The 20,379-nt window shown below is 38.9% G+C and overlaps 1 protein-coding gene across 2 annotated transcripts in view; it reads right to left on the reverse strand.

Annotated features, from left to right (window-relative positions):
• The window catches only part of TOP1 (DNA topoisomerase I), a 129,640-nt gene that overhangs the window by 32,997 nt on the left and 76,264 nt on the right, over positions 1-20,379 (reverse strand). Inside the window, exons 5-11 of one of the 2 annotated variants that reach the window (XM_007474338.3) lie at positions 20,088-20,143; positions 17,896-17,991; positions 16,117-16,192; positions 15,056-15,103; positions 12,934-13,034; positions 6,109-6,224; positions 649-770 (exon numbers count right to left, since the gene is read on the reverse strand). In XM_007474338.3, coding sequence (XP_007474400.1) covers positions 649-770; positions 6,109-6,224; positions 12,934-13,034; positions 15,056-15,103; positions 16,117-16,192; positions 17,896-17,991; positions 20,088-20,143 — 615 coding nt within the window. The remainder of the gene's footprint in view (positions 1-648; positions 771-6,108; positions 6,225-12,933; positions 13,035-15,055; positions 15,104-16,116; positions 16,193-17,895; positions 17,992-20,087; positions 20,144-20,379) is intronic. The other variant, XM_007474340.3, reaches the window with a different exon arrangement.

Here is a 20,379-nt window from a genome sequence, read left to right on the forward strand (position 1 = left end):
CCTACTTTTATTAATGTAACCATTACCTACCCATTGTTTTCATATAAGCCTTATAAGACCAGACATTCCACCTTGCATTACATTTACTCCTGTAGGGTATTATTACTCTATAGTATTATCCAGTATTATACCATGCATATTTGATGCCCATAAAATATTCAGCCGAATCACAGGATCACATGATCTAGAGTTGGAAGGAACCTCAGAGGCCACCAAATCCAACTTCCTCTTTTATAGATGAGGAAACTGAGGCCCAGGGAGGTTACATAACCTGCCCCACAGTCATAGAGGTAGTGCCAGAGTTGAGATTTGAACCCAAATCCTCACATTCTGAGGCAGGGTTCTTTCCACTGTACCTTGCTGCTTGCCCAATCAAATTTCATTCTGATTTCAAACAGTACACTTCAAGAGATCTGTGAATTCATTGGCATGGCCTATTTTTCTGCTACAAAAATCATTTCTTCCAAACTGTATCATCTAGCACAACTTATAAAACCTTTCAGTAATTCTAACTGTAATGGAGTTGTCCTTCCTTGTCACCTCTCTAGTACCATTTTTATAGTCGAGATTTTAAAAGTTTCATTGTTACAAAGCACTAAAATGTGTGTGTGTGTGTGTGTGTGTGTGTGTGTGTAGATGGACACATACCTTTCTCCAATCCTTGAAGAAGTTTTTCCTAAAGATATCCTTAGTAGTGTATTCATGGTCAAGCATTTTTGCAAAGAAGGTAGCCACTTCTTCTGCTTTGGGACTCAGCTTCATGACTTTACCTAGAGAAAAGGTGTTTCCAAGAAGAGTTAGCCAAGAATTAAAGCCAGAATATGTCTAGGCCCAGTCCTTTTCTCAAGGTCTGTGAGACTCAGATGGTTTTTCTAGAGATCAAACCACTACAAACACATTTTCTTGGTAGTTCTTCTTACAAAGCTCTTACAGATTCAAGCAATATAGTCCCCAGGAAGGGACTAAAACTCAGCAGATTCAAATGAGGAAAGCTCAGCTCCTTCTGTGAAATGACAGAAGGGTCTCCTCTAACATGAGTACTATGAAGTCAGATGCTTTTCCCATTTATATATAATTCCTCTTCAACAGAATGTTCAGATTAGGCTTCCTGAGTACAGGAACTGTGTGTTCCTTAAGGTCCTGTACAAAAGTGGTGCTTCATAAATTGCTGAACTGTCTTGGGGTTCTCGGTAGTAAATAAACAGTGTTGCAGAAGGCTAGATTTGAAATGGATCTTAGGTCATCTAATCCAATCCTTTCACGGGGATAACAGAGCTAGGTCTTATTTCTTAGGTTTCTTCCTGTCTCATTCCATTTCTGTTTTAAAGCAGCATTAATTTTACTAAGTGACTAACAAGTAAAGTTCAATAACTGTGAATTTTATAAACACTGAGCTCTTATTCACACTAATTCATTAGCAGAGAGTCCATCTTTGAAACAATATTTTTCTCTGGAAAATTCTTAAAAAAAAAAGCAATATTTTATTTTTTCCAATTATATGTAAAAGGATTTTTAAACATTCATTTTCTAAAAATTTTAGTTCCAAATTCTCTTTCCCTTCCCTCTCCACCCTCCTTCCTAAGAAGGAAAGCAATTTGATCTAGGTTATACTTATGTAAAAGATATTCTCTGGAAAATTCTTAAGGAAAATTTCAATTTTCCTGGGAAATTTACGGAACTACTTTAGGTTCATGGATGATCTGCTCTAACCCCCTAATTTTTATCCAGATACATTCCATGAAAATGGGATTTTGCTATAACTAAGTCAAAGTTCAGTCAAGGAGAAAGCCAAAGTTCGGTCAGAAAACAAGGGTGTCATTTCAGGATATAGCTGTATCCTCAATGGACCATGGCTACCCTTTTTGTCTGAAGAAATAACAAACTGTCAGACCTAGAAAGAACCTTAGAGATCACCCAGCTCATCAATTTACAGAGAACAAAACAGGCCCAGAGAGGGAAAGCTACTTGCCAAGGTCATAGCAAAGAAACATGAGCCTACTTATTTAAGTCATTATGAGTCATCCCTACAGAACTAGCCAAAAGATGGCGCTCTTTCCCACACCAAGATCAGATCCACTTTTAGATCATCTGAACCAGAGGTGGCAAATCAAAGGCTTAGAACCCCAAAGAGCCCTTGCCAGGGCTTGGCAGAGACAGGAAGGGTCGATAAATTTCTAGACATAAAAAGAGACTGCACTAAAGTGAAAATTCACAAGCAAACAAGTAATAATGTAACAATCAGATTTCACATACAAGTGAATTCACATTTGTTAATGTAAACATTTGTCAGGACACTGATATTCAAGCTGGGGGGAAAAAATGACCGCAGCCCTCTGTCTCTGTCACTGGTGAGTGGAGAGAAGCTTGTCTCCTTGGCTGGATAGCCAGCCCTGACCGGAAAGCTTTGATACAAAAAGAGGCCAAGAGGCCACAGGGGTACGTTATGACTCTTCCCATCTCTGGAATGTCTGTCAGTTTGGAATGAGCTTCCTAGAGCTGATGACAGTTCCTTGTAGCATGGTGGTGAGAATGTGATATGGCTGTTCCTGGCAATGATATCATTTTATGAACAGGATAAGCCCTAAGATCCAGGAAGAGAAAAGTGCTGAGTCAGAGCTGAAAACCTGCTGTCCCTTCAGGAAGAGTAGCTTGTGTTCTTAGTCACAGCAGGCCCTACCCCCCCCCCCCCCCCAAGCAGGTTTCTGTGGGAATGGGAATGGGACAGGTGACTCAGAATTCTCTTCCCAAGGGCACTTGCAGGACCAGTTTTGACTTATTCCCTAGGTGGAGCTTGCACAAATGTGTAGCAAACTGAGCTCAAACCACAGGGAGCAGAACAAGGTACTACTTCATCAGAAGGGCTGAGAATATCCTGAGACTCCTACATAAGGAAAGGCAAAGGAAACCTTTGGAAAAGAGGTCTCAATAATGGTTACAAATTAGAAAGACCAATATCAATGTCAAAATGCCAAAAGAAAATGACTCCAAATTGATTAATAGAACCAACATGGACAAAGTCCAAGCCTGAGACTCAAGTGGGGGGGAAGGGGGGGGGAAGAACCTCCCAAACTCCAAAAACAAGGGAAGCCCTGAGTCGGGAATCTGGCATTCTCTCTTCCTAAAAGGAGAACATTGGAAGGTGATTACCAGCCCAAGGCCACAGAACAACACATCTAAAATTCTCCTTCTTTTCAAAGTCACTTCTTTGGCCATTGTTCTTTACCCAAACAATGAGAGGTTGTGCTTGGAATGGCTCCCTCTTATTTGAGGATTTCTGGGGAATGATGTATTGGAGGGGCTAACCCCAGAAACATTACCTTGCCTTCTAAGGGACACAGATGAAAAAGTAATTATATGCTCAATGTTTATATTTCTATACTGTCAGTCTTTACACAGTGCCAATTCATTGAGTTTGGTATTATTCCCACTTATCAAGGGTAGGCCTAACCCTTGTGACTGAACTATCACCTCCTCACCTAAAAACACGTTAAGAGTGGCTGTTGCTTATGAGCAATGAGACACCCAGCTGCTATCTTAGACAACTCTGGAGATCTACCTGGTGCTCCCCATCATTGCTTCCTTCTCTAGCTCTCTACTGTGTGAAACATTACTTATGAGAAAAATGATAAAAACATATGCATATTTGGTATTTGGAGGTTTGCCTCACAACAGCCCTGTGAGGTAGGGTATGTGGCTATCTATGGTCCCAACTATCTATCACATACCTATAAATTGAGATCTGTCCCAATTCTCCAGTTATTGTTAGTATACTTTGAGATTTCAACAATATGGAGATAAGTCATGGAAAAAGGGAAAACTTGAGACCATTAGCCCACATACAAGATGTCAGCATGTTCCTGGCTCAACAGGTTTGCACCCACTCCTGCAACCAGTGGTTCAACTGGCTGCCTGCTCAGGGGACAGAGAGCAGCACCCTTTTATGTGCAATGCTGCAGCAGTGGGGCTGCCAGCTACAACCAACATTTATGAAGCACCCACTTAGTATAGAACACTATGCTTACCTAGAGGAGAGTCAAAGTTTCAATAAGATATAGTTGCTGCCCTGAAAGAGCTTACAGGCTAATGAGGGATTAGGCACAAACACAAAGTAAATATAATATAAACTATTACAAAAAGGATTATATTATGTGTAAATTAAATGAGCTTTAGCAGATGTGAGGAAAAGAGTGGGCAAAAGATGAAGCATGAAAGTACAGGGTGTGTTTGAGGAAAGTGGTGAAGTTTAGCGAATGGTTAGAAAGAGTGCTGGGGGAAAGTGAGATAAGGCTGAAAAGGCAGATCATCACAGCCTTTAAAAGCAGGCAGAGGACACTACTCCATAGACAAAAAAGAGACACTGAAGATTTTTGAACTGAGAACATAATAAAGTCTAGGCATGAGAAATCTGACAGTGGTCTGGATGGACTGAAGCAAAAGAGAGGGGAAGCAGGAGGAGGATGCATAAGGAAGTTATTTCTCTAGTTCAGGTGGGTGGTAGTGGTGATAGGGAGAGAGAAGAAAGGACTCATCCAAGATACACTGCAGAGGTGAAATGGTCAGAACTTGGTAACTGACTAGATAGGAGAAGGAAGATAGCATCAGTGTTACAAACATGGGAGACTGAGTGAATAGCTATACAGTCAAGAGGAGAAGCAAGTTTAAGAGTAAAGATGGTGAACTCAAAGTAGAGCATCTACCTAGACAGCCAAGGCAAAGACTGAAAGGACCAGCAGATGGATTTCACCACTGCTGATTACTATTTCAGATTATAGTCACTTCTATTTGCTAAAGTTAGCTAGTACCATTAGGCATTGAACCCTGAATATGATTACAGTATGGTTTTGATAGGAGCATGGGCCCCAAGGGACCTCACTAAACAACAGGTACCATAAGTATACCTGTAGCATCTACCTCCCAGGAGAGCTAAGGGTCAAACTAGATTATGTGTATGAGACGTTTTATAAACTTGGAAGCACTATATAAATGTCAGCAATTCTTGCTTCTTCCCTTGAAGTAAAGACTTCATGTACTGGAATGAGAGGATGGAGGGGAGTACCTCATTTGTGTTTTCTCAAGTGGCTATGAAGAGGGCAATGTTGGCGGACTTTGTTGATCTAAGTGTAATGGTGGAGGTAGGGGCTATCTTGTGTTACTGGAACCAGTGGATGGTGATTGCGTAGGATGAGGCTTGACTCACAGCCGCTTGTCATTATTAATTGAGACCCTCTCTTCCCTTAAAAAGAGATGAGGATAGAGCAGAAGAATCAGATGACTAAGACAAACATTTATGGGATCACACATCTGGAGCTGGAAAGGACTTCAGTGGCTACATAACCCAACTTTCTCATTTCACAGATAAGGAAACTGATGTCCATGGGGCTTAGAGACTTGCCCAAGGTCATAGAGGCAGCAGAGTAAAAATCTGAATCCATTAAGTGTCTCCTATGCCAGTGCTTTTTCCACTGTAACATAGGGAGCACACCTTTACAAATGAGATGTTAATGCTTCCCTCCCGCCCTTCAAATACAATGGCTTGAGAACAAAAAGAGTTACTGTGACTATTGATGAAAAGCAATTCAGACTGTTCCAGGGTACCCAGCCTAAGAGAGTCTGACAAAGATGGTCAAACTCTACAGTTTAGACCTTAAAGAGCACTTCTGGGGATGTATGAACTCAGAAGTGGAAGCATACATATGCTTTGCTCAGTCTCATGGACCTAAAGGACAAAATGATTCTAGGTCCATTTCCTCTGACACATAACTTATCAGTTTACTTTTGTTTTCTAAACATATGTTTGCATTTGTATTTACTAAAAATATATTGCCATGAATTTGGCTTTCTCAACTAATTCATTCACAGTGAAATCATGATGGAACAGAACATTATTACGAGGGTCCCTAGGAATACTATTCACATTAAAATAATCTTTAGATCAATTTCTGGGTTTGATTATGAAAACCAAGTAAACTAGACCTTTCTTCACAGCACTGTTTTAATACTACATGCATTTAGTTAGACCCTACCTCCAATTCTGTCCCCTGTGGAGGGGTGGTCACCAAACCACTCTTTTTTCATGACCACAACCCAGACAAATCCTGAACAACTCACCATCATAGTAGAACTTGACATTTTCTGGCAGAGGCTCGTAAGGTGGAGCAAACACAGGACCTTTATGTTCCAGGAATTTCCACTTGATGCCTTCAGGATAGCGCTCTTCTTCCCACCTTTATAAGAGAGGGGGGCAACCTATATTAGCAATCACCTTGCGTAACATCACCCATCAAATGTCAAGGAACCTACAGTCTACTTGGTTGACTAGGATAGTTCTGAAATTCCAATTGTGTATCCAAAGTTGGCCCCTCAATCTGAAAAACCAAGTGTTCATGACAGAAGGTATTAAGGAGCTCAGTACAAAAGCATGATTTGTTTGGGGAATAAACATGTATCAATCTGTAACTTAAATTCCAAAACATAGGTTCCATCTAGCAAAATCAGCAAATTAAATGCCCCTGTCATCACCAACTCACTTGGCCTTTAAAGCACTATTTAAAAAAGGCAAAGTTTTGCCTCTCCAATAAACAACCATTAAAATTTGGCAACTTCTCTCCCCACTTAAAAAAACCATTAAACCTCATTATGAATATTCAGGCTTCTTCAATACTATTTTCACCTTTCCCATTTTCAAAGGAGAAAAAAAGTTAATTATAAAGGCCCCTCAAAAGGCTATCAGCATATATGCGTGGATACCATTTTCATCTTACTTCTCTGAAATTTTAACTAGTTTGTACACGTAAAACAATACATATTACACAATAACAGCAATGTTAATATCAAGCCAAAGAAATACGATTAGTATTCAAATCTTTCAATCATAGTATTATTATGATGATAGAACTGCAGGACTTAAGAGTTAAAAGGAACCCAAGCCCCAGCATTTTATAGTTGGGAAAACTATGGCCAGGGATAGTTGGGGAAGAAAAGCAAATTAATGGGAGGGCTGGGACCAGAAGCCAGGTCTTCTGATTCCCAAATACAATGTTCTTTACACTAATAACACTGGAAAGCCAATGCAGTATTCTCCACCTATAAGCAAATATATCTCGATCTATTCACAATCATCAGAAAGAGAAATAGCTATATGTTAGTGTTGAAGTATGTTTCCCCCCACCCCCCAATACAAAATTTCCCTAGTCTTAAAAAAATCTAGTTCTCCACTTTCCATCAGCTTCCATGGGGCCAGGTGTTTCTAATCCTACTGTTTTATTCAAATACAATTTTCCCTATTTCATCTGGTCTTACCAAGGTCCTCTAAAGCCTCTAGTTGTAATCGAGTCACTATAGGCCACCTCAGACACTTACTCACTACCAGTTGTTTTAGCAGAAGGATTTGAGAACAGAATTTAGTCTCATAATAGGTTATTGTCCTAGGATCAGTGTCTCTTGCTGTGAAAATAAAATAATTATTCAGGGATGGTGTCCTAGGCTTCTGTCTGCTTTTAAATTTCCTGGCAAAACAGTTCCAAGTCATTTTTAATGAAATCTCATAGTGAGGATTATCAGAAAGAGTAAGAGATGAGAATAGGAGAGAGGGGTAGGAGAATGCTTGGCTAACGGGGGGAAAAAAAGAATATTTATGATAAAGGGCCGATCAGTTATAGGTAATCAGTTCTTACAGTTTTAGGTGAGTATCAAAGTTAAATGGATCCAGCAAACCATTCTCATAGCATCCAGGGAATCCTAATCATTTGGTAATTAGGACTCTTTCATCATTATTATGGTCATCATTTACTAAGAGAAATTTACAACTCTCTCAAAAGGGTTTTGAAATAGTCACATATGTCTGGTAAGAGTAGTCTCAGGAATAATTCCAAATCTTATTAAGTCTTTAAAAAAAAAACCTGTTTGCTGCTCTCCTGAAAGAGCTACCAGTGGTAAAATATAGGAAGCTCCCAAATTACGGGAGTTCATTTTAGGATTTTAGGTTGTTTATATATAGCACATTATCTAATAACAACATCACAAATGGTGGTTATAGTTCCATGTTAGCCCAAAGAGGCCTATTTTAAAATATATGTATATATTTGGAAATATTACATACTTACAATGTAAAACAGCTAGACAATCCTGCTATAGATGTACACATTTTCATTACATAACAAATAAAGCTCTACAGTAATGCCTCCAAATGGTGTGGAAGTGCCTCAGGGCTCTAAGAGGCTTTATGAGCACAATCTAAGGCTCTATAAAGGTTCTACCAAGCTGGAAAATACAGCAGCAGAGGTAAGACTATAAGAGGCTGTTGTCTAAGGACCAGCAGAACTAAGTTTAGAGAGGCTCACCTCCAGGATGTTTACATAGTGATGAAGTTTTTGGCCACAGATTCTTAAAGGCCAACTATCAGTTATAGAGGGTTTGTGATGTATCAGTGGAGGGGGTACCCATATTAACTATACCACGGATCTTTGGAGAACTGAAGACTAGTTTAAATAGGTTTTTGAGCACTAGCTTGGGAACCTAGCCCACATTTACAATATTTTTTTTTAATTAAAAATTTCAAGTAACAAAAATCTATTTTTTTCTTCTTTCCACCTCTTCCTCTACCCCCTCATTGTAAAAAAAGAAAAAAACCCCCCAATACATGTGCAACATTTCTTTAGGAAAAAATGTCCTTCAGGACACAATAAACAAGGAATATGGCAGTGATATTACTTCTGCTCCTGGAAGAGCTAGTGAGGGGGCAGAGGCCAGAAGAACACATGAGGGGCAAAAACTTCTGTGGAGAACAGGGAAACAACAGAGAGGTTGAGGTCCTGAGATAACTTCTCCTCACTTGTACACAGCATCCTACTTAGATCATGGGATTGCTCCCAAACGTTAAATGGTAGGACCCGGACATCTCGGCTTATTTTTCCTTCTCCACAGTCTAGCCATCAGCAAGAGGGTCCTCTTACCCCTCGCCTCTCACTTGTGGCCAGTGGCTGCTCAATGTGCAATAAAAAGAAAATACAGAATCAATGTTCCACACTCTGCAGTTCCAATGACAGTCTGATCCCTCTTTGGTATGAACCAACCATTCCTACTAGATAGGAATAGTTAGGATAGAGTTTGTACAGGCAAAATAGATTTCTTTGCTTGGGTTGAATAAGTGAGGAGAAAAAAAAAACTGCAATGAGCATTTTCCCCTTTACCTGATACTAAAAAGCTCCATCTGTGTTCTGAGAATCTAAAGTAAAACTGATGAAGGGTAAATTACTAATAGTAAATTCGTTCCATGTGTCTTGATCATCCGTAATATAATTGCCATCAATCAAAAAGCCCTTAGTTTTACTTATTTTTATTAAAAAAAAAAAACCCTTATCTTCTATCTTGGAATTGATACTAAGTACCGGCTCTAAGGCAGAAGAATGGTACGGATTAGGTAGCTGGGGCAAAGTGACTTGCCCAAGATCACACAGGTAGGAAGTATCTTGAAGTCAAATTTGAACCCAGGTCCTCCTGACTCCAGGCCTGGCCCTCTATCCACTGAGTCACCTACTAGTTCCCAGCCCTTGGTTTTAAATAAAGATTTGAGAAAGTCACAGAGGCCTAGACTGTAGAGGACCACTGTGATGAACTTTAACCCAATGAAGGTCAATTACAACACCAACTTTGCCAGTGGCTGCCCACTGTTTTTAGTTTGTATCTGGCCAAGAAAATGCAAAATGTAGAGCCCTCCCTTTCATGTGGGGTTTAATGAAGAGGAGGTAGAGGCTAATTGAAAAGATTTTTTTTTAAAGTCCCCCCCAACCCTCTATCTACCCACAGCCAAAATCTCACTTTTACCCACCCAAACCAAGCAATCCGCTCCAAGACAGAACACTATTCTCTACAATAGTGTTCTATTGCAGAACCTGACCAAGCCCCACCTCCCACCCCCAACCACCAATGTAAAGGTCAGTTCCCTCTGATGACTGGATTTCTGCCATCTTTGGATTTCCTTACTACCTAACAAAAGATCCTGCCACCCAAAGGCACTAACTGCACCTGAGTATGTCTCTGTAGCTGTGGCTGTGGTGGCTGCCCTCTTTCACATCATCCACAGGAATAGCTCATACAAGAACACAGCAGGTCACATTTCCTGCTCTGTTTTAGCCCGCCAGTCCAGTGTTCCAGCTGAGCTGAGAAATAGTTAGAATGCCAAGTTTACCAAGGTCCAATAGATTGGGACAAATACCTCACAAGGGGATAGTCAGCATATAGAGGGAACATAAGAAGTTTATCTGGATGCCCCACATAGTTCGAAGTGGGTGGGAAGGTTGGTCCTGGAAGTCACTGCCTGCCAGTTGAGCTCAAGGACAAAGTCAGAAAGCAGCTGGAGTTTTTTCAAGGATGTAAGCTTAACAAAGAAGCACATAAACCAGATTAGAAAATCAATCTTTGAACATTTTAATTATTCAAAGAAGAATAACAATATTCCTCTGCTGACACCCTACACGAAGCCTGAACAATTAGAGGTGCCTCTGGACCAAACTGTGGGAAATCAGCCAGTATGACAAATACACCGGAATGGGAAGACTAACATTCATGCATTTGGACAAACAAAACCTCTCGGTTTTTGAAGCATTTGAAGGAACAACAAAAACTGACTGGGGACATTCTAAGAGCTGGCTTGAAAGGAATACAAAATGCCTTGAGAAGTTCTTCCCTGTAAAGAAATGATAGGGTAAAAGTCAACTTAGACCCAAATTTGCACACAGCAAAGCACTTTCAGACTGGGAGGTTCCCACTGCCTGGAAAGAAAAGTACAAAGATTAAAGGAAGAACAAAGGATACCTGAAAATAGCCTATCTCCCTCATGTCTCCAACAGTAAGGGGCCTTGGAAGTCATAGTGGCCCACACAGAAGGAGAGGAAGAGTAAAGACAAATCGGCCTGTCTAGTTCTAGATTAGATAGAGCTCATTCAGAGACACAAGTTTTTAAGGGGTGTAAGATCAGCCCATTAAGCCATTGACTTCCGTTTTTCAATTAGGACTATTATAAGAACTGAGTTTTTTGAAGCTGATGAAGAGATGATTTTAAGTAGTAAGGGGAAGGAATGGAAAAAAATGAAGGATGTGGCCATCTAAGTTCCATGATTAGAAGTTACCATCAAGTGATGCCATGGCCAAGGGAATTTACTTTAAGAGTGAAAAGGGATATAAAACCAAAATACATTAATAAACATTTTTTTCAAAAAGCAGAACCAAATTCTTGATAGAGCAAAGCAGATCTGTGGTGACAGAAGGAAATGGATGTGTGTATGCCTTATCTCCGAGTGAATTCTTCATATCTTCTAACAAACTGCATGACACAAATGCAGTAAGTTTGACACTTGGGCCTTAATCCATTTCAGGGAAGTTAAGATGTTGGGGTTTAGAGGGAAACATTCATTAACATGGCAAAACCTATTCATAAAGAAGAACTGAATTCAAATCAGGCCTCAGACATTTCTTTAGCCGTGGGACCCTGGGCAAGTTGCTTAACCTCTATTTGCTTCAGTTCCTTATGTGTAAAATGGGGACACACTAAAGAAGGAAATGGCCAACTACTCCAGTAACTTTGCCAAGAAAACCCCATGGACCAAGTTCACAGGATAACATAAGAGTTGGACATAACTGAATGACAATAGATGTTATTTATCATTTGATCCATGAATACTCATCTACAAATCAATCAATTTTTAGTGAAGGGAGATTCCATAAGTAGATTATCTTTTTAAAAAATCTCCCAAACCCAAGAGATCAAAATCTTCAAAGACTGGCTATTATTTGTCATGTGGACCCACAGTAAAGTGATTATTTAAAAACAACACTACAGTATCCAAAAAAGGTAACAGATATTTTCTAATACAGATTTAAACATTCAATTGAAAGAAAGGTATCTCTATAGTTGAAGGAAATGTTACCCTCCTAATAAATGTCCCCCACCATGGTAGAAGGCCTCTGCCTTTGGGAACCAAAATACACAGATGACAAGGGAAAAGAGAAGAGAAACATGAAAACACGAAATATAATGACAAAGTAAATTTCCAGAAATTGGAAATCTGCTCAAGTTAGAATATATCCTGAATTCAGTCAAAAGGAGGAGATGGGCATCTCCACTGGCAAGACACAAGATCAAAAATGTTACTAGCTCACAACAGAGTTTGTTGTTAAACCAAAAGATTTTGGGGTGAGGTGGAGTGGAGAGGGGAGGGGAATGACCGTAAGACTATCCCTATATGTATCTGTTTCTGAGAAACAATAAAACTGACAACTTGCAAGAAACAAAACTGAAAAATAAAATCGAAACCACAGGGAAATAAAACAGGAGAGCCTTTTGTTTTCTGCTTCCTAATTTGGGGAGCAAGAGGGCCAAGAGTCCCTTTGCCTTTCGAGTTCATCTGGGGAACCCTTTTCTCTTGTGACTGCTTAGTTTTCCCCCTTTGCTATGTCAGACAATGCTAATGCTTTTAACTTGATTAGAGCCTCTCCTGGACAGCAATCATAACATATTTCATCCAGTTGCTGCCACCGAAGCCCCCCTTATCAATGATTCCCTCCCCACTGTCACCTAGGTTTCACACTCCTGTCCAGAGTTCATTCTTTCTGTCTGGGAAGTGGTAGCACTTCTAAGTACTGCCAAACGGTATGCTGGAACCTTTTTCATTTCTGCCCACACCTAATTTAAAGCTGCCAAAAGGTTAACTAAGAGACTTGTTTTTTAAAAAATGAAAATGAAAATAGACAGGAGACAGAATATAGAGGTCTTCTGGGGAACTTGGAATCTTATTTCAGAAGATAATTATTTTAGAGGAGAAGATATAACGTGCTTTCCCCCCTACGTTATTACTGCAAAGGTGAACTCTCAAACTTGTATACTAAATTAGGAACAGAGAAAACAGCTAAAATTTTAACCTAGTGATGACATGTTACCATTTCCATTTTTGTTCCTCCTCTTTTTTCGGTTTCTTCCGCTTGTTATCTGGTTCTGGAAGCTTCTTATCTTTGTTCTTGATTTTTTTTGCTTTGTTGTCCTAAGAGAACAGTAGGAGAAAAGTGCTAAGACTTAATAAAAGGCAACTACTTACACTCTGAATAAGCTGAATCATACCCATACACAATTTCTTGGAGGGTAGGGGATCAGAATGTTAAAACTGGTTTCACAGCACATTGGCACTAAAGGGAACTTTAGAGATCACCTAGGCGTCCCCATTGTACAAAGAAGAAACCCAGGTAAAGAAGGAAGATATTAATTCCTTGCAAGAGGAAGATAGCTTGGGTAGTGTCTATTGCCCCCGCCCTCAACTATCTTGTTCTAAAGCACTTCTGCTTCTACTATCAATATTTAGGTCCCCAAGTGGTCTAATGTTCTTCTAACTGAAGTGGCAGGAAGTGATATATTACCCCTTTCAAAAGGTAATTCCTTGAAATCACATTTAAAATGATATAGCAAAATCAACATAAGGTCAGAGTGCCCTAAAAACTTTATTCATTTCTATATCAGCTTTTTCCAAGGTTAGGTTGGATCTACTCTGCCCTGGCTTTCATGAATTTACTAAACTCAGATGATTTTATTAGAATGGTAGTGATCTAGCAGCAAATGATAACAAATGAAACTTTTGGTAATAAATATAACAACCAGATTGAGTATGTACGGTTAATGCAAAATCTTAAATTGTCTTAAGAGTAAGGAGAGTTCTTAAATATAGACATAAACAAAAAAGTTTATGTAGTATAGTATATTACTTGCTATGTACAGTTTACATGTTAACATATTTTAAAAATCTCCTTACCCTCAAGAAAATTCAAGATTTTGCCCATCTTTTATTATCTATCCCAGAGATAGCTATATTTCAGCATTTATTCATGTCTACAATGTTCATGTGAACCCTCTTGGATGAGCAGTATGAAATTTTATAAAAAAGGAAGATGAAATTCATGGGAACGGATGAGGATTCTGAGTTAATTTAAATGACAAGGAGTACCATTTAAATAAAAACAAGATGAAAGAAAAGGAAATACTGTTCCGTTAAGACATTCTCTTAATAGCTTCTAAAAACCCATGCAGATGTTTGCATCAGTAAGCTACTTTCAAATCTCATAATGAGAAAATCAGGACTGAGGGACTGCTGGAAAAAACCCAGACTTGAAAAAAAAGAAAGACTTAAGTTTACACAGTATCTGAGTTCCCTGCCCTAAAAAGCCTGGACCTTGTCTTATACCGTAGCCCCTCAGATTATATCTTATGTATGCATGTATTTATTTGCTTAGGGGAATGAAGGGCAGCAAGCAAAGCCTGAAAAGAGATGGGATGGGACAATTAAAAAAAAAGGCAACTAAATAGCTTTTCCCAAAGGGTTTTACTGAGGTATTCATTATCTACACAACCTTACCTTCAATTTCAAAGACAAGGTCTTATCTTAAAGGGCTCACGTAGACAATCCTCTTGGTAGAAGGGCTAGTAATATAAAGCCAGAGTACAGAACACTAAAGCAAAAGCAAAGTCTTGGGCTTAAGCTGCACATTCCCTTTTAGATTGGTTTATGCCAATTTCCTACATTTAAAAGGACAGTGATTGGCCACCACGAATCACCACTCAACACTATTTGGAATTCCTTGGACTTGCCTGCTATATCTTGGGCTATTTCCAGAAACAGTTAAGTGGTCAGCAAAAAGGCTGTGAGAACCAGGGAGCTGAGAAAATGTATTCTCATCACCCTTCTGTGCCTGACCAGCTCACTACCATTCCTACCATCGTTTATTTATTAAAAATTCCATTTCCTCATCTATAAAATGAAGGGGTTGGACTAAATGAGGGAGATGGCCCCTAAGAATAAGTCCTTCTTATTCTTAAGCTATGATCCTATGACCTCATTCTTTCTGCTAGAGTCAAAAACAGTCTGTCAAATGGTTCTATAAAACTTATTGTTACGTGATGTCTTTACCTCTAAGGATTTCTAGTCATTGGTTGGCCCTTAGGTCCTCTCAAAATTAAAGGCTAGCCTCACTGTTATTGTGAACTCTTACAACCCCTTCCATAAAGAAAAGTCCAAACCTCATTCTCAGCTACTGCTTTGCCTTCCGCTGTGTACCAGTTAACAAACTGTGAAGAACAAGAGAATATAATTCTTAGAGAAATGATCTGACCCTCTTTCTTTCCTTTCTAGTCTATTATATGCTACTTCCACAGATCTGAAAAAAAGATCAAGAAAATATGTTTTCTGATAAAAAAAAATAATTAGCAGGATTTTGATGGAATAAAAAAGAAAGTGATGGCAGCCTTTTGCGTACTCCAAAAATGCAAAACAGAGTTTGAGCTGGAAGGTATCAGCTAGCAAGGCTGATCTTTTGAAGCCTAAGACGGTAAGTGGATACCAGATTTGATCTAATTGGTTTGCTCTACAAGTTCCCTAACTTTTTGAAGTAAGAATTATTATTTTTTAATTTTCTTGAATCCTGGAAGAGGAGTGGCACCAGTGGCCTTTAAGAGGGAAGATGAAGCATAGGAACAGTTTTTATCTACTTCTTTCTCTTCCACAGAAATGTTAGTGAACTATATAGCAAACTTCATCATACCTGGATATCTAAGAATGCCACCAGATAGGGGAATATGTAAAACCATCTCATCAGTTTCAAATGGTAGGCATGCCAGCATTCTCAGAAAAATAAACCAGGAATCATCTAGCCAACAGACTAATAGAGTAGGAATAAATATATCTGGACTAAGTAGCATTCTTAAAATTGGGGGAGGTGGTCAGTTTAGTATTTTGACTCAATGACAGGAAATGTCTTAGACTTCGTAATTATACTGTCATCAGTTAGGTCCATAAAATATTTTTTTCCTATGGTTACTTCTACAAAACAGCAAGATATACTGAAGAACTAGAAGGTCATCAATGCCAATTTATAAATGATGTACTTGAGGACCACAGAAATGAAGTGATTTGCTGAAGGTAACAAAAGATACCAAATGGAAGGGCTAAGACTCAAATCTAGGGCCTCTCACAACCCTGAGCCCACTCTGTTGTGGTGTGCTATCAGGCTCAGAAGCTCTTTGAAAATCATTTGAACTACAGAAATCAATCCCAAACTGAAGCCCCATTCCATTTTACTAACCTCTTCTTCCTCTGGTTTCCGTTTCTTCACTTTCTTGATATCTTCTGTTTTTATTTTCTTGGGTTTATAATCAGCACTAGAGAATGGGAGGGGGGAAAAGTACCCATGTATAAGTCAAATTGTTCTCTCTATTTTTCTCAACTATAAGAATGTAAGAAGGCCACCAGATGGGTGTGAAATGAAGATGAAAATGTAAGGCTAAATAACAGATAGCCAGAAAGAGCTATGGGATGGTATAAAATTGCAGACATGGTATAAAATCAATTTCTTTAGACCAAGGGAAAATATGAGTTTTTTTTCCCTTTAAAAATCTATACCTTCTATCTTAGTATCAGTTATAAACTAGAAGAGTGGCATGGTCTAGGTAATTCAGGATTAAGTGACTTTTCCAGGGTCACCCAACTAGGCAGTGTCTGAAGTCAGAGTTGAACCTAGGTCCTCCCAACTCCAACTCTAATGCTCTATCTACTGTGCTACCTACCTGCCTTGAAATAAGATTTATATGGCCTATTATGTGCCAGACACTGTGCCAGGTGTTTTTTTTTTAAACAAATATTATTTCAGTTGATAATAGACCTCTAGTCCAAGTAAAGCGAGCAGTTGTAAAATGATAGTTTAAAAAATTAAAATTTTAACTCAATATGCTATGAAAACCCACTGTGAAAAGGAAAGTAGTCTATTCCTTTATTGAATCGACATTGAATCTAAGTTATCTACTTACTTCTCTCATTAAAAAACAACAATGACAAAGAGGTACAAAAATTAAAGCTTAAACCTTGTGGGTTTTCTTTAACAGGTCTAAATATCGGCTCTCGAAAGCTGATTTTTAAAACTTTGTCCCCTGTACCTTGAATGCCACCCCCATCCTCCTTTCCTTTCCAGTTCCTGGCTTCCTTCAAATCCCAGCTTCTACAAGCTTCTCTTGATTTCCCCTTAATGTTAGTACCTTCCCTTTGTTGTTATGTTCTATTTATTCCGTCTATATTTTATCTGGACATAATTGTTTGCATGTTGTTTTCTCCATTAGACTATAAACTTCTTGAGAGCAGAGTCTGGAGGATGGGGAGGTAGGAGGAGCAGGAAAAGAATCTTCTTTGCATCCTCAGTACTTGGCACAGTGCTGGCACATAGTAGGCACTTAACACATATTTGCTGACTGAACTAGATGACTGACTTTGATCCAGGTCTACTTCAGCACTATAGTGGGCTCCTGTGCCTATTCCCTCCTGCTGGTATCCTATGAATCCCCACTCAACTTGCATAAACACAGAAAGCAAAAGATACGTAAATGGGGAAAAGAAGCAATGAAAATCCAGCAATTTAGATAGAGGAAGGAGAATGGGCCAATCTGAAGTACAGAATGTTTAAGTGTAGTTTTGGTTATTTCTGCGTGTACCAAGTATCTATACTATTTCTTGGGGAATTGCCTTAAAGAACAGTTTGGAATGCCACAGATAATTAGCATAGCAACTGGTTTTAAGTAATAAGTGTTTTGAAGGGTCTCAAAAAAAGTTTTTTCTAAAACATCTTTAACAAGTTTTAAACATCCTCTATGCCATTCCTCTTTCTCACTATTCATTTATGCTCAACAAACTTTTACTCCAAAGAAGGAACATAATCTCATTTTATCCAGAGAATCCAAATTTTGAATCAGTCTTATGAATAAAGTTTCAAACTGGGTGCTAGGCTAGTAGTGTACTGATCCTACTGGACAGCTCTTCTCCAGATGAAGAAGCAAGTCCTTTACTTTTCCAATGAATCAAAATGAGAATTACTCACTCATCATCTTCCCGAGGTCTCTTTAAAGGCTTGATATCTTCTTTAGGTGAAGCAAAATAACCATCATCATCTGGTTCATCCTTAATACGAGGTGGACTAAGGAGAAAAAAGGGAGAGTGGTAATCAGAATGCTGGAATCCCTCTAAACTAAAACAAGTTGTTCTGCAGGCAGATATCATCCTACTAAGAGACAACTGTCAAGAGCATGAATGGATCTTCATGTCCTCTAGTTCTACAACAAAAATAGATTAAACTCTTCCCTTGCTTTAATCTGTCATATTAAGTTATCTGAATTCCTAGACCGAAGGGCTGAGTCATCTCACTTGAGATTTGGAACTATTACTCCCTTCTCTTCTGTCTTAGAGGTGAGACAAACTAAAAGCAGCTGGATCTCCTTCCCCACTGGGCTGCCTACTCTTTCCAGACCTGGGTAGATGGATCCAGTGGCCTCCTTCTATCACAAGTTATGGGTGACCGGCTAGGTCATAGCCAGAGAGAAGTCCAAGAGGTCTCTGCATCTCAGTAGTAACTTTCCCAAGATCACACAATAAATGATAAATAGCAAACCTAGTACTTGAACTCAGGTCTTCTGAGTTCAAATAACAATATTCTTTCCACTATAATACACAATACAAGTCCAAAGTAGGCAACATTTTCAAAAACTATTGTTTGTCCTGGTTAACAACTATGATCTCAAGCTTTCATTACATTAGGGTTTTTTTCCCCCCCTTTTTAAACCTTCACTGTCCATCTTAAACCAATACTGTGTTGGCTCCAAGGCAGAAGAGCAGACTTGCTCAGGGTCACACAGCTAGAAAGTGTCTGAGGCCACATTTGAACCCAAGACCTTCTGTCTCCAGGCCTGGCTCTCAATCCACCCAGCCACCCAGCTGTCCTGACAGTTTTCAAAAGTAAAATCACCACTTACAGAAAGGAAAATAATATTCCTTATAAAAATTCTCCTTAAGTGTCAACTCTTATAGTTGTATATTAAATCATTACACATGACCTAATTGTTCTTTAATAGACACCTCCACATTTAGACAAATGCATGTTAGACTCTAGAATCAGGCAATAATAATAAAACCATGGATCATGTACAAAACTACCGATAAAGAAGATAGTTAACTGAGTACTCTACCAGAAGCAGAACAGACTATGCTTTTTATACTGAAGTGCAAAAGGTCCCAGTTTTAACAAAATGAACCCTAGAACTGAAAGCAACACACTGGACCCAGAGAATCTGGCCAGTTATACCCTAAGATAGAGCGTGCTAGCACTAATTAGCTCAAGGAGATTACTCTATGGTTCCCACAAAACAGTTCCAAATTATGCCTGAAGGGGGCACCTATCATTCCTACATGGATGGGCTCAGGACTGGACTGAAATTTGCCTTAGGCATACATTTAGAAATGAAACTAAAAGTTGCAAGCTTCAGGAAGCAAACTCAAAGCACTTTGCTGGAAGCAACAAAGGCATATCTATAGCCCTTTCTAACAAAATGAAGCAACCACATACGGTTACTTTAGGGAATTGAGGCCTTTGAGGAAAAAACTGGAGTCCTGGGAGAGAAGAATTTGAGTACTTATCCATAAAATTTCTCATCTCAATTTCTCATCTCAAAATTTCTATACCTCATAGATGATCTTTATGTACCATATTCCCCCTAAATATGCTGTAAGATAGAAGCACCAGTTAAGTCTATCTCCAGATAATGCTTGATAGTGACAAAAGACTTGAGCATGAGATCTGTCTCTGAAATTCTGTGAAAGAAAGGAGAAACACCTTAGTGGTATCTGTCTCCTATCATTGCTAGCAAACAGGAAAGAAGGAACCTTAGCTTGGCAGTAACAACGTATGACCAGCTTAAGTAAGAACAAAATGGAAACTAATAACTGGCTTTGGTTCAATATATCCCAGTTTGTATGCCACACACCCTCCTATTCACTTCTGAAAAAAGGCAGGCTTTAATCACTTCCTACCAGTCTTTCCTCCTCAAAATAACTTCTTGGAACACTCACATTGCTACTCTCTTCCCAATTGATAGGACAAGACTCAATGTTGCCTCAGATTAAATTCTTTATTTCCTCACAAGTCATTCACTATAATAGTGAAGAAAACCAAGTAAGTTTGTCTGTCTCTCTAGTCCAATGCTGCTATCATTAAACTACTGAACATAGGAGATTCCTTACCTAGAGAAACCATTTTCTTTTTCCTTCTTTATTTTTGCATCCCCAGATGGTCTTCCCTGAAAGGAAACATATATATTGATCAGCAGCTCAAAAGATTTGAGTTTGGGTGAATCTCTCACATAATCACAAACATCAACTTTAAGAATCTTTAGACATTCTTTTTAGCATAGGATAGGCTTCATCTTTTCTTTTCATAAGGAACTTTCCAAGGTTATCTATGAGATCAGACCATCCAATTTTCTCATTTTAGTTTTTTCAAAACCCCCTACCTTCTGCCTTAGTAAGGGCTAGG

Source organism: Monodelphis domestica, chromosome 1, assembly GCF_027887165.1.
Source record: "Monodelphis domestica isolate mMonDom1 chromosome 1, mMonDom1.pri, whole genome shotgun sequence".
Lineage (NCBI taxonomy): Eukaryota > Metazoa > Chordata > Mammalia > Didelphimorphia > Didelphidae > Monodelphis > Monodelphis domestica.